Raw genomic sequence first — 14042 nt, 5'->3', positions numbered from 1 at the left:
TGAAACACATCTGGTTTGTGTTCTATTCAGAGATCAGTGCCTATTATTACTAACCAGTCTAGATCACACCCTTGGAGAATATTTATGAAGCAACTCCACTATTTCTTCAGCTTGACCTGTCTACCACCAACATTAAAGTTATTCATCCAGTCATTCTTCCTTGAAGTCCTCGCACATGATTTTGAACCCCCCCCCCCCCCTCCTCCATGCCAGTGATAGTGTTAAAAATAGCTTTGGTGTTATGGGAAGCCTATTGTAATAATTTAACACATATATTGTTTGTTATATGCAACAGATTGATTAATTATTAGTTTATATATTATAACTTGTGTTTTTATTTTTTCAGGATGTTCCAGAACTAGAAAAATTTGCTGTCTGTTCACAATGTGGTTACTGTAGTAAGAATTTTTCCCAGTGTGACTTTTGTGAATGTACATTTTCTTCCAGTGTGACGACTTATTGTAGAGAATTAGACTCAACCAAAAGAAAGAAGGATCAACAATCAAGTCCCAATAACCGATTGACTGTATCAAAACAAATATTTTACTCAAACACTATTCCAAACTTTCAGAAATCTAATGAAGATTCTTATGGTACTGGTAGTAAAGTTTTTATAATGTCTGAAGAAATTCCTGTGCTAAGAACATCTCAAGTGGCAAAAGCCAAAACAGAACCTGGTGGGTAAATCATTTATTCTCAAACTTGATTTGCTTATTGTTGAGATCTAATTGCCTCTGCTGGTTTGAAGTTGCATAATTATTTCATTTATTTACATTTCTAGATCTCCTTCATTAAAGTAGAAAATTAGAAAATATGTACATTGTCACATCTAAAACACACATTTACAGGGTTTAAAAAAAAAAAAAAAAAAAAACAACTTATAAACAAGCATCTTCATTGAGTCTGTAAACTGACAGACTTCTCGCAAAGTCGTGGAAGGCCCATACTAACCATTATTTGCACAATATCTATCATGTTTCTTAAAACTGACAACGTACTCACAGCTGCCTCTAGTGACCCATTCCACTCTTATCACTCTCCTTGAAAAAAAATTAGTCCTTTCATTCTTGCTAATACGGTTACACAGCTTTTAATGTCAAAATCTGTTGATCATTTGAACAATAAATTTTGGATAATAAATAAATAAAAATAAAATTAAAAAAAAAAAAGTCAGTGTTATTTATCATAAGTGATATGGTCGTTTTCTTTCCTCTTTTTTGCTATTTACACTGAACACTGCCAACTAGCTTTGATATCTTCTATATTGTGTTTATATTTCTTACTGAATGTAAAGCTGATTGCTGAACAACATACTTTCAAATTTTGTAATAAACTATGTTCTCCCCAGGACCTTTTGAATGGGAAAACCACCCGGCTGGTTTTAGTGACTGCCCGGCTAATTAATGTTGTGAATTGACATGCCTAAATAATGAGCAAGAATGGAAAAATAATTTAAGACATTTTTTAATTGATACTGATGAGAAATCGAACATGGAGAGTCTTGATACTCGTGAGACCAGCTCAATTTGTTGCATTGCAAGCCAATCTGAGAGCTTTGGATATTCACTTTGATGCATACCACAGTTGAATGTGAAAGGGGTTTCTCTGCATTAAAAAGGATAAAAACCTGTATGAGGAATCGCATCAGTCAGAACACTCTAAATAATCTGATGCTGATTTCACTGGAGAGACCAGATCCAACAGATTTTAATTACAAAAAAAGCTGCTGACAACTGGGCTTCTAAGAAGAAGAGAAGAATTAATGTATAGAATTTTAAGCTGTGAGCATTACAAGGTTTTTCATTACTTAATGAGAAAATAAGAAAAATCCCAATCTTGTTTGTTATAATTAGTATATAAAATATTATCCTTGTTTAAAGTAATTTCTAATAAAATTACTATTTTAATTTATGAAAAAGGGTCTTTCTTAACTCATTCAAAATTTTTGTATGCCCGGCTAATTCCACCCGGCTGGTAAACTTTTCTGGGGAGAACACTGAGAAATTTGATATATAAAGAAAATAAAGAGCCAAAAGGTATATGTAAGTTCAGTTCACTTAAACCTTGATATTCCAAGATCTACCTACTCACTGATGAGACCTCAATAAAGGTCGAAACCAGTCTGGTTAGTGACCTCTCCTCATAGTGTAAAACAGTAATACATCTCCTTGGAGCTGCATTTTACATTACGAGAAAATATTAAGGATAGTGATGGAGCTTGCTCCACCTTTGACACGAGTTGCCTAGTGTTGTACTGCCCAAGTGATGACTTACACTTGGACTCGCCGATAGTTCTTCGGCATGAAACTCTTAGATTTCGATCTCAGAGTTTCGTACCTGGCTGTAAAATAAAATAATACAGGATTTATTATCCCCTTAACTTAATATAAAGAAAATATTAAAACAGACTTTGAAAGCAGCTATAAAATTGGATATAGCCTTAAGCTAGATGGAAACATATAGCTGGATTTCAAACTTTTGCACCATTTTGGTTTGCATACCCTGTTTTATATGAAACTTGCAAAGTTCAGGTTTTCATTATGTTATCCTCATTCTCTGTAGTCTGCTATATCTGTCAGTGAATCAAAATTACCATAAAGTGAGTTTTGAAAGTTGACTTTTCTTTTAAAGCATGTATGCTATCAAAAGAATATGATAAAATGCTTTTTTTTTGGTCAAAATTTAAAGATCTTTATACAAGCACCTCTGCAAGTATGTGGTGTGTGTGACTGCACTAATATATATATATATATATATATATATATATATATATATATATATATATATATATATAAAATATTTAAAAGTAGCATTCAATTTATTTGTAAGAATAAGAAAATGAAAGCATTAATGGATTATTGAACTATTATAGTAACTATTAGTTTTTCAGTTAATTATTTAAATCAGTTGAGAAATGATATATATTGAAATTCTGAAGTATGTGTTTAGTTTACAGAATGGGATGCTGTGTTCACTCATGCTGCCTCCTGGATCCATGAACAAGTTAAAAAAAAAACTGTACTGCAGTAGCAAATCTGACTATTTCTTTCTTTGAATTTTTATACTTTCTGTGGTGTTTTGTAATGAATAACTGTGTTTTATTTCAACTAAAGAAATAACATAAATAAAAACAACATTTCTGGCATTTACTCATATTCAGTATTGAATATGAGTAAATGCCTGAAAGCATGTACACAGAATACTTAGAAAGGTGCTTTATCAATTTATCTCATAAAAAAATAAAGCATCTCATATGTTTATATAAAAAAAAAAATCAGCCAAGTAGTAGGAAAGCAGGACAAAACATGAAAAATCTAGCCAGTTCTAAATCTACATATTTTAGAAAACTAGCTACTTTATTGGCATTGTTTTTTATAATTACTAGTATGTTTGCTAATATTATGATATTGCTCAAATTTTCTGGAATTTACATTCCCAAGTATCAAAATGATGTCAACTATGTAGTTACTTCTGAATTGCAGCCAACCTCCTACTTATTTAATACTTGGCTTACTTGTTTTATATATAAGATTTAATTAATGAGAGAGTCATTTCTAACCATAGTAAACACCATTATAATAACCTATTCAGAAGTTCCAACCAGATCTGCTATAGGCATATTTCTGCTCTAAAGAAAATTCACTACAGCAAACTGTTCCGTGGTTTCCTATGAGTTTGTTACAGTGACAGTCATCTCCATATTCAGATTCCGTAGTTGTAGCAATTCATGTTTATTTTCTAGAAAATAAAACTGCATAGAAAGAGGAATGAAATAGATAATTTGCTGAATAAACTAAATATTTATAACCTGATGTTTTGCCAGCTCAAGCTAGCATTCTTCTTCAAGTGCCATCGCCTAGAAGGAGGTTGGCAACCATGTTACGGAACTTTTTTCTTTCTTTTGCTGCTCTGGAACATTTATGGTAATTCAAGCCAGTCCTTAATGTCTTCAAACCACATTCTCCTGGGTCTACCTCTCCCTCTTTTTCCATCCATTCCCCCCCTTTCCCCCCTTTTTTTTCACATTCACATTTGATGTCCGTAGATGCCGTATGGTCACTGCCGTACCTCACATGGTTTTGGCAACGATGTCTTCTGCTAGAATAAGTGGCAGGTCGCAGACTCCCTTTCCACACAAAGTTTGTAGGACAATCACAAATATCCATGCCACAGCGAGATTCGAACCTGCAGCCTCTTGGCTGGAGAGCGGACATGCTAACCACTGGCCGACCAGGCCTTCCCTTCTAATATTAATTTCTGAATACCTTCTTGTCTAGTTAGATGTCCAAAATATTTAAGTTTTCATTCTTTAATTATTTTCATTAATGTAAGCTAGCATTATCAAAGGCATATCGAATATACACAATCAGTGGACTGAAGATTAAAATGAGCTCTAGAGCAAAGACAGGCATGTGTATGGAGGGTGAAGCAGCATGCTCTGCAGTGATTTTCTGTGTTTAATGTTGGCATGTGGATAGTATGGTGCTCCAAAATTTATGTAGAATTAAACTATCATTTCTTTTCACTGGGTTATATAGTGCACTTCTAGGTCAATTTTTTTTTCATCTGATGAAATGGTCTTTGTCTAACGCATGTTTAAGTCCACTTTTTGGTTGTCCATATTGAATATTTTTTAGGTTCTTTTCTTCTTATTATGGTGGTTCTGTCCTGTCTGCCCAAAGTACTGGATACTGTAGACACCTGGGAAAGAGAGAGGGGATTCTGGCATTCTTAATTTTTCTAAGGAAAGTGGAGAATTTGTCCAACTCATTTGGTGTTTCAGGAATGAGCCCAGTTTATCTGTTCTACCTTTAATGTATGAAGGGATATGGTGTAATTATAGTCTGTGTGTGTGTGTGGGGGGGGTGTCCTTTTTAAGGAGCTTGGCAAATTTTTTGTTGTTGTTTTAACCATTCTGTTCAGAAATTGTAAGTAGAGCCTGTTGTTCCAGATGTAATGCAGATCCTGAGGATGAAATTCGTTTTGTCCTTGAGGTTAAAGTTTTTAAAATCCCAAGTTTCTGGGCAAGGAACAGCATAGGAAGGCACTTTTCGCTACCCAACTCATTGTTCTATGATCCTTAGTTCTTCATGTGCAATGAATCAAAGTTTGGGCAAACTCCTCATAGGTATAAATGTAGACAGTGGGATTATGAACATCAAGGAAGGTAAAAAATGATAATAAAAGGTGCAGTGCAAAGATCTCGTTGTGACATATTGTTGGATACTGGTTCTCAGGCCTCTGTCATAACAGGAGACTTCTTTCACAGAATAAAATCAGTGTGTGGCAAGGAATTTCTGATCAGAGAAAACCGATCAAAATATCAGGGTTAACAACAACCAAAGTTTATGCGACCAAGAAGGTAAGAATAAATTTGTACTTACCTGAATTCAAAATGTATGTTTGGCAGAATTTGTTGGTCCTCCCTAGGACATCCCACCCTAACGCTCAGATAATTTTAGGAACTAACTTTCTTGAGAGGTACAAGTTCTCTTGCAACTTCTCGAGAAATGAGATATTCCTAATGGGTAACAAATGGTCCAGAGGAGAGAACCATAATTATAGGAATAGGACTAAAAGGTCACGAAAGAGGAAAAAGCAAAGTGAAGGTTACACCAAAAGATAAAGCTAATAAAGTGACTCAAATTAACCAGGTTGATTCTGAGATATCTCCAAATTCAGAGGTGAATAATCATCCTGAAACTTGGCAAATAACCAGGGTGGTGCAGAACAACAATTAGGGCCGGATGGTCCAAGATCAATCGGAATGAACTATATTGAGATAGATAACGGATCCGAGAGGTTCCATAACAGAAAGAGAAGAAACAAGCACAGAAGACAGGAAGTTAGTACACAATCCCAACGGCAATTTAATTATGCAAACTTCCTCTATTTTCTTTTCCTGCTTAGAAAAGCTATAAGTGGTCTGTAATGTTGGAAAACAATACTGGCTACAAAGCTGCACATTTACTAACAGATTGTGTTAGCTCTGAGAATAAAACTAAGGAAGAATTGTTTAGGCCCAAGGCATTGAAGGACAGCAGTAAACCTAAGTGTAATCATGAGGTTAAAACACAAAATGAGATAAAGTACAATTTTAGTCCAAGAAAGATATGGAAGAAACGAGCTACTAAGTCAGGCTAAAGACCCCCCCCACCCGAGAGAGAGATTGTGAGGGGGAATACAAATAAAATTTTTGGGAAAAATTTTAATAGAAGGGGGAAACCTTTGTTGAATTTTGAATGAAAATATTTTCATTCAAATGCTTGTAAATAAGTAAAGATACCAATTTGTTTAAAGAATTATACCAATACAAATTTTGAAATATTAATTAAAGGTGAAAGATGTCATTTAATTGTAAAAGATTATAATGTAAGAAGTTTCTCTATAAGATATATGTTAGAGCATAGTAACGAAGGTTCAAAGTCCACTGACAGCAACCTTTAGATAAATTGTGTATCCGACGGCATATTGTTTACATGCGAATGGCATGCGCACAGTGTTTTCCGGGAAGATGCAGCAAGTATTCCAGGAAGATGGAAATGAAAATAGGAGCTGGGTGCAAAAAGAAAGTGTCGGGCAGAAAGGTTTTGTAGTGAAGAGGGCGCTAAAGATACGAGGTATAAAACGGGTTTGTCCCCCCCCCCCAAATTATTATTACCATTTGTTGAATGATACTAAACATAAGCATTTGTAGAATATAATTCTCCACCAGCCATCATGCCCTGTGTTTCTTTCATGGACTACTATCTGATTTCAGATGTTTTTCTGAATTAACTTTACTATTCTTGGTGAATAGAAGAATAGTAAAGTAATATTGTATTAGGAAAAGTATGCCATGTTTTGTTACTTTTCTGTTCCAGAAAACTGAAAATCACATAACACCCATAATTTGCATTCACTATTTTATACCACTATTACTGCATTATTTTAGCAAATAAATGAGTTTAATTAAATGAACCATATCAGAAGTCTTAATTTTTAAAGACAAAGTAAAGAACTTGTCTCATGATCAAATGAAAACTGAGCTTTATGTTCTAACCATTGGCTATAACTTCAGCTCACCTCCTCAACTCATTTCTAAATTTAGATCATTCATCAGCAGCAGTATCAGAAGATTAATGAAATTTGAGGAAAAAATCTAATCGGGGGATGGTTTACCCAAACCTCTCCACCGATGACCAGGGAAAATCACACCAATTACTTCACACATTATGAAGTAATTGGTATGAAGTATGAACCAATTATCTTATGTTTGCCTTCCTTACATATCCTGGAGTTCTAGAATTATTCTGTCACCATCCATGTCATAATCCCAAAAATCAAAGATCTATACCAGCTGACAGCAATAATGGAAAGTACAACTTTTTTCAATGATCTTGAGGGGCATGCACCTTTTTTTTAAAAAAAATACTTTTAGCTTCTATTATTCATGATATAATACATTTATTTTCAGAATGTCTAACTATATCATCAGATGAAGATGAAGAAGCTGACAAAACAGGAAAACCAACTGTGCAAAATAATATCAGACTCACTGGATTTCTACCTCAAGAGTTAGATGGTACCATGCATGACCGTAAGGTATAATTAATTTTTATTACTAAAAATTAATAAGTGATATTCAAACATGTATATTTTTGAATAATAATAATTATTCAATAGAATTGAAAAGGACGAACATGTATAGACCCAGCCTTTTGCCTAAAATTAATAATAGAGAAAAGAAGTGAATACAATTTAGAAACACATATTGCATTTATTGACTTTGAAAAAGCATTTGACAAAGTTAAAAGAAGCATTTTATTTAACATATTAAAGGAAAGACAAATACCAAATAATATCCTAAAAGCTATTATAAGTATATATGAAAATAATCAAATACATATAAGATTAAATCACGAGCTATCATATACGAGAGAGATAAACCAAGGGGTCCGACAGGGATGTCCCCCTCTCAACAACTCTTTTTAATATTTACCTAAATGAAATAATAATAAAATGGAATAAAAATTTCCATCAAGGTATTAAGCTTTCTCCTACTGTGAACTTAAACACTCTCCTTTTTTACCGACGACCAAATAATAATTACATATTCTGAAGATAACTTTCAGACTGTGTCATATGTATATTTAGACTAGACTTGGATGACTCAGAATCTCAAAACACTGAGTTATCTGAAATTTAACCTGTCATGCTCTTGAAAGAATTTTCATTTCTGTTTTTTATGCCTAATTCAAAACAACTTTTACCCAATAAAATTTTTTTGACAATTCAGTTAAAGGTTTTTCATTGTGATTCACTTATCGTATATTTCAGCAATGTTTACATAAATTGTAGATTGTTATTCTTATGTAAACTATCAAAGATAATGGTAAATTTTTATGTTCTGATTTTTTTTTCCTTTCATAATTTTGAAGTATTTAATATTTTCCCATTCATAGCATAACAATGCATATAGAAATACAATTTTATAGTTATGTTGAACAAGAAATACCATTCATCTGAAGCTAAATGGTGACCTGTATCAGTAATTCATTTTCTATTGATTGCCGATGTTATTTACCTGCACTTATTTAAAACTCTGTATATTAAGTATAGTCTCTGGGAAAATTCCAATGTTACTCCTCTTAAACACTATTATTATAATTACGGCTATTATAGCCTATTTTTGTTTAGGAGTGTATATGTTTATTTTCAAAAAATATATATTCACAAGTTTCATTTAAGTATCTCTAGTTTATTTCCAATATGCTCATCTACTTAGAAAACAATTCTAGTTTCTCCCAAATGATTTAATCTCATCTTTATCTCTAAAATAAGACAAGAGGAATTGTAATATAAGACAAGGGGTGCTTAAGGGTCAAAGCTGTATAACTGAGAGGAGACCTCCACATAGCCTTTAAAGAAATGCGGAGAACCGACCAGGGCTTCTGATCTAATGTCCAATCTTCACCTTCTCGTGGTGCACCCTGTAGGGTATCTACCTGGATACTGAACGAACGAGGATGGGCTGCCAATTTGGGATTTAGCTGACCAAATTGTATTCTTATTGGCTTAAACTAATATACAAATGATGGAACAACATGACAGAATTTCATGCCAGCTGGGGCGTCGCCCGGTTAAACAAGGCCCCTGTTGTTTTTGCCAGGGAACCAGGGCAAACAGCGAAAAGTCAGCTACTGGAACAAATATGAAAGCACACCCCAACTCAACATCACCAGAGTTAAAGATCAGTACGATCAACATAAGAAGCCTGAATGGCAAAGAAATGGAGCTAGCTGAGGAATTAGATAAGTACCAGATCGACAAAAACTGGTGAGATCTATTTGAGCAATAAATACAAGATGTTATATTCAGGCAATGACAATCATGTAAAAGAAGGAGTAGCCATAGTATTCAACACAAAATACGAGGCTAATCGTCTTGAATGGCAGGCAGTCCCAAGTAGAGCGATGTGAGCAAATATCGGAATGGGGAATTGGACAATGAGACTTATTTGTGCCTATGGTCCCACAGAAGGTTCTCCTAAGGTAGAAGTGGAGGAATTTTTTGATGTTTAGAAAAAGCAACTGACACAATGAAAAAGGAAAAGTTAGTCCTGGTTGGGGATCTAAATAGCAGAGTAGGAAATGATTGTCAGATATACAAAAATATTTTGGGAAAATTTGGAGAAAAGAGCAAAGCTAATAATAATGGCAACTACCTGTTGGATTTCTGCTCAGGACATGGACTGGTTATTACTGACACCATGTTCCAACATAAAAATGTGCACAAATTCACATGGAAAAAGAGTCAACGAATAAGAAAAGTCTCATTGACCTATGTTATTGTTGATAGTGATGTTTTTCCACTAGTGCAGGACACCAGAGTGTACAGAGGATTTGAAATTGGAAGTGATCACTATTTATTCTTGAGCAGGATAAAATTGAATATCATATTGAAAAGAATAACATGTAAGAAAGTTTTAAAGCGAATAAAAGTTGAGCAGCTCTCAGATGTGAACTGCAGATTAAAATACACAAAGATTATTGAAGAAAAAATGTAAGAGTTTGAGAATAGCAACCAAACCTTGGAGATTCAGTGGCAAGCCTTGGTGAAAACCCTGATTGATTCAGCCAGAGAGGCATGTGGTGAAGTTGTCTGCAAGGATAGAAAAATTAGAACTCCATGGTGGACACAGGAAGTTAAAGAGGCAGTGAAGGAAAAGAAGAAAGCATATCAGGGGTTCCTGACAAATAAGTCAGCTTGTTCTCTTGGAGAATATACAGACAAATGTAAGAAAGTGAAACACTGTGTAAAACTAGCTAAACAAAAGTCATGGGAGGACTTTGGCAAGAATTTAGAAAATAAATATCAAGAAGGTGGTAAGATATAAGATATTCTGGATGTTGTTGAAGAAGCTCAAAAATGGAGGAAAGAGTTCTGTAAATGGAATTAGAGATGATAAAGGTGACAAGGAAACAGGAGAAAAAGATATCCTTGAAGTATGGAGTAATTACTTCAAAATATTGCTAAACGAAACAAGCAGTGATAGCAAAGTGTTAAAAAACACTCAACCGGCATACAGGCAGGAATACATATTCATATTTGAAGTAGAAAAAGCTATCAAAGGCTTAAAATCTGGAAAGGCAGCAGGAGTAGATGATATTTGACCAGAAATGCTGAAGTATGGCAGCATAAAAGTCTTACAGTGGCTGCACTGTATAGTTAAGAAAGCCTGAACAGATGAACAAATTCCTGATGATTGGAGTAGAGTTCTAATAGTACCCATATATAAAAAGGGAAATAAAACTGAATGTGAGAATTACAGAGGTATTTCCCTACTGAGCATTCCTGGCAAGATCTATGCAAGTATACTTGAGAAACGGTTGAGAAGAATTGTGGGAGAAAAACTTGGTGAAGAACAAGCAGGATTCAGGCCAAAAAGAAGCTGTCAGGATCAGATCTTCACTTTACGACAAATAGTTGAGAAAGCATGGGAATATAACAAAAATCTGTATTTAAGTTTTGTCGATCTGGAAAAGGCATATCACAAGGTGCCAAGAGAGAAGCTATTCAATACACTACAGTTATATGGTGTCAATGGGGCATTATATCAAGCAATACTTAGTCTTTATTTGAGTTGTAAATCAGCAGTTAGAATTGAAGGAATTACAGGAAGATGGGTTAATGTTAAATCCTGTGTGAGACAAGGATGTACATTATCCCCTCTGTATTCATTATCTATATGGATCACATTATGAAGAAAGTGGTATTAAACATGATATCAAAATTGGAGATGTTAATGTCAGCTCTTTGCTTTATGCAGACGATGTTATAGCTCTAAATAAATCTGCTACAAGTTTGCAAGATTCCCTTACTAAATTGAGTGACTGTTGTAATAGGCATGGTAGATTAGCAATAAAAAAACGAAGACAATGAAAATAGGTAGAATCGTTGAAAATGTCTACTGGTTGTGAACGGAGAACCTGTGGAACAAGTAAAACATTTCAGCTACTTAGGCATGATTTTTTACTGAAGATGGTAAATTAAATATGGAAATAGACAACAGAATCAACAAAGCTGGCATGGTAGGAAGTCAATTGAATAAATTCAAATGGAATAAGATAGAAATTAGTCGGAACACTAAATTAGCTACATACAAGACAGTGTTCAAACCAGTTTTAACTTATGGATCTGAGAGCTGGATCAGAAGTAAAACACTTGACCAAGGACTAGATACCGCAGATATGAGAGTCCTGAGAAAGATTAGAGGCATGAACAAATGGCATCAATGGCAATATCATATTAAAAAAGAGGATATTAGGAAAGAACTTGACATTGTTGGCATCCAGGAATGCATAAGCAGAGCTAATCTCAGGTGGTATGGTTACTTAAACAGAATGGGCGAGGAAAGATTAGCAAAACAAGTGTTATCTGCCAGGTTGGCAGGAAAACGACGGGGGATCTTGTTTAACTGGGCGACTCCCCAGCCGTCATGAAATTTTGTCATGTTGTACCATCATTTTGTATTTTGGTTTAAGCCAATAAGAATACAATTTGGTCGGCTAAATCCCAAATCGCCAGCCCATCCTCGTTTGTTTAGTATCCAGGTAGATACCCAACAGGGTGCCCCACGAGAAGGTGAGGATTGGACATTAGGTCAGAAGCCCTAGTCGGTTCTCTGCATTCCTTTACAGACTATGTGGAAGTCTCCTCACAGTTATATAGCTTTTATCCTTAAGCACACCTTTGACAGAGTTTTAAGCATTATTATTAATGACGCTATCTAATGTTATTTATCATGTATTGTTCCACTTTTCCTATGAACTTCTTTGTAATGTATTTACATACTTTGAAACCTTTTACTTTTTTTTTTATTTAGATCATTTTTAATATAATAAGTAACTTTCCAAATATTGATACGCCTTGATGATTCCACTAATAGTTAAGATGTTTTTAACTACCTTTTCATTTTTACATCACCCCATTTTTATTTTGTCCAGCATATAATTACCCAATTAAGTTTTCATTGGTTCTTCAATATTTTCTTCATCTACTTCACCGAAATTGATTTTGCCAGTGCAGCCGTTTCACTTTTTATTAGCTGTTAAATTGTTCGCTAGTAATTTTAGAAATCCCTCACTACACACCACTCTGAAGTTTCCTTTCACACACCTCTGAATCAAATCTTTGTTCCTCTCAGGATTGTCTAGGAATCTCTATCACTGTTTTAATACTACCCCCCCCCCCCGCGCATCTAATTTTTTATTAGATGCCAGGGGGAGGAATTAGAAATCTCTTATTTCTATCATATCTTTCATCAAAGTACTCTTTGATGGTAATAAATTTTGGACATTTATTTCCTGATTTAATAAATTAGATTAATGAGGTAGTATTTGGTGGCAAAAATTACATAATATTCTCATTAATATCTTTAACAATCTGCAATGTCATGGTGTTCTTGACAGAACACCAAGACATTGCATTGGATAGTGTTACACCCTGATAACTTAAGAATGCGAAATTTTCAGTTATCATGATGTAACAAGAGAAGAAATAAAAACCCTGTATAGATAACTAAGTAAGCAAGCGTGTTCCTAAGCAGATATCGTTAAGAGCCTTTGAAAGTAACGAATACAAAAAAATAAAAAAGAAAGAAAAATATAGCTGAAATTGTTTGTTGAACTAAATAAAAAAAAAGAAGGGACATTTATTACAGTTGCGATATGATAAAATAAGGTTAAGTAAAGCAAAGAAGATTAGTCATAGGATTTTGTATGTGAGAGGCTAGTTTTTACACTTGAAATAAGAGATTCGAGTTAATTCTTAGAAAATTTTGGAAAGGGGATTAATTTAGTATAGATGACATAGAGGTTAGCTTAAATAAAAACCAAAGCTCAAGGTCATAATTCCCAAATTGAGACTTCGTCATGTGTCAGTCGCGTTCACACGGACCGCATGATGTTTTGACAGAAAAACGGCACTCTAATTGGTCAGCGAAATCGACTCCAGTAAGGGGGGAAGAAAGAAAATGGAAGAAGGTGCCAGTAGGGGTTATCATATAAAAGGGTTAGGGAAACCCCCCCCCCCACACACACACACAAGGCTTTTTTCCTCAGAGTTTTTCTTCACGATTTTTCGGATAGGTCTCACGCGGTTTTCCTGAGTGATGAGTTAGGAGTTTTCTCCGTCCGACAAAATAAGGAAACAAAATGTGCGGGATTTCGATTCCGTGTTCCTATTGTAAGAAACAAGGGATGCCATTTAGTTAAAAAGAGAGAAGATAATGTCAGTGTGTTTCATTGTCCAGTGATCATAACGAGAGAAAGAAAATTCTATAAAGGAGTCGGTGCCCACGTGGTGAATTTCACAGCCATAGAATAGATGTTCCTATATATGTCCTTGATTGAAGAATGTAAGGTAAAGATTGTGAAAGCCCAATCTGATGTCAAAAGAACCTTGGAGTGATAAGTTATAGAACAGTTCGTCCTAGGAAGGTAAAATATCAGAAAAAGGTAGAGACCAGTGTAGAAGACCCAAGTCAAAAGGTACTGTAA

At 34.4% G+C, this 14042-nt stretch overlaps 1 protein-coding gene across 2 annotated transcripts in view; it reads left to right on the top strand.

Annotated features, from left to right (window-relative positions):
• The window catches only part of LOC150095959 (sentrin-specific protease 6-like), a 452901-nt gene that overhangs the window by 170166 nt on the left and 268693 nt on the right, over window positions 1-14042 (top strand). For both annotated transcript variants that reach the window (XM_090408975.1, XM_090408976.1), the window contains 2 exons: window positions 347-677; window positions 7457-7584. In XM_090408975.1, coding sequence (XP_090265101.1) covers window positions 347-677; window positions 7457-7584 — 459 coding nt within the window. The remainder of the gene's footprint in view (window positions 1-346; window positions 678-7456; window positions 7585-14042) is intronic.

The sequence above is a fragment of the Typopeltis vanoorti genome, chromosome 19 (assembly GCF_054136105.1).
Source record: "Typopeltis vanoorti isolate ZY-2024b chromosome 19, IOZ_Tvanoo_1.0, whole genome shotgun sequence".
Classification (NCBI taxonomy): domain Eukaryota; kingdom Metazoa; phylum Arthropoda; class Arachnida; order Uropygi; family Thelyphonidae; genus Typopeltis; species Typopeltis vanoorti.
The sequence above is the reverse complement of the archived record's forward strand: the minus strand, read 5'-3'. Positions and strand labels throughout refer to the sequence as shown.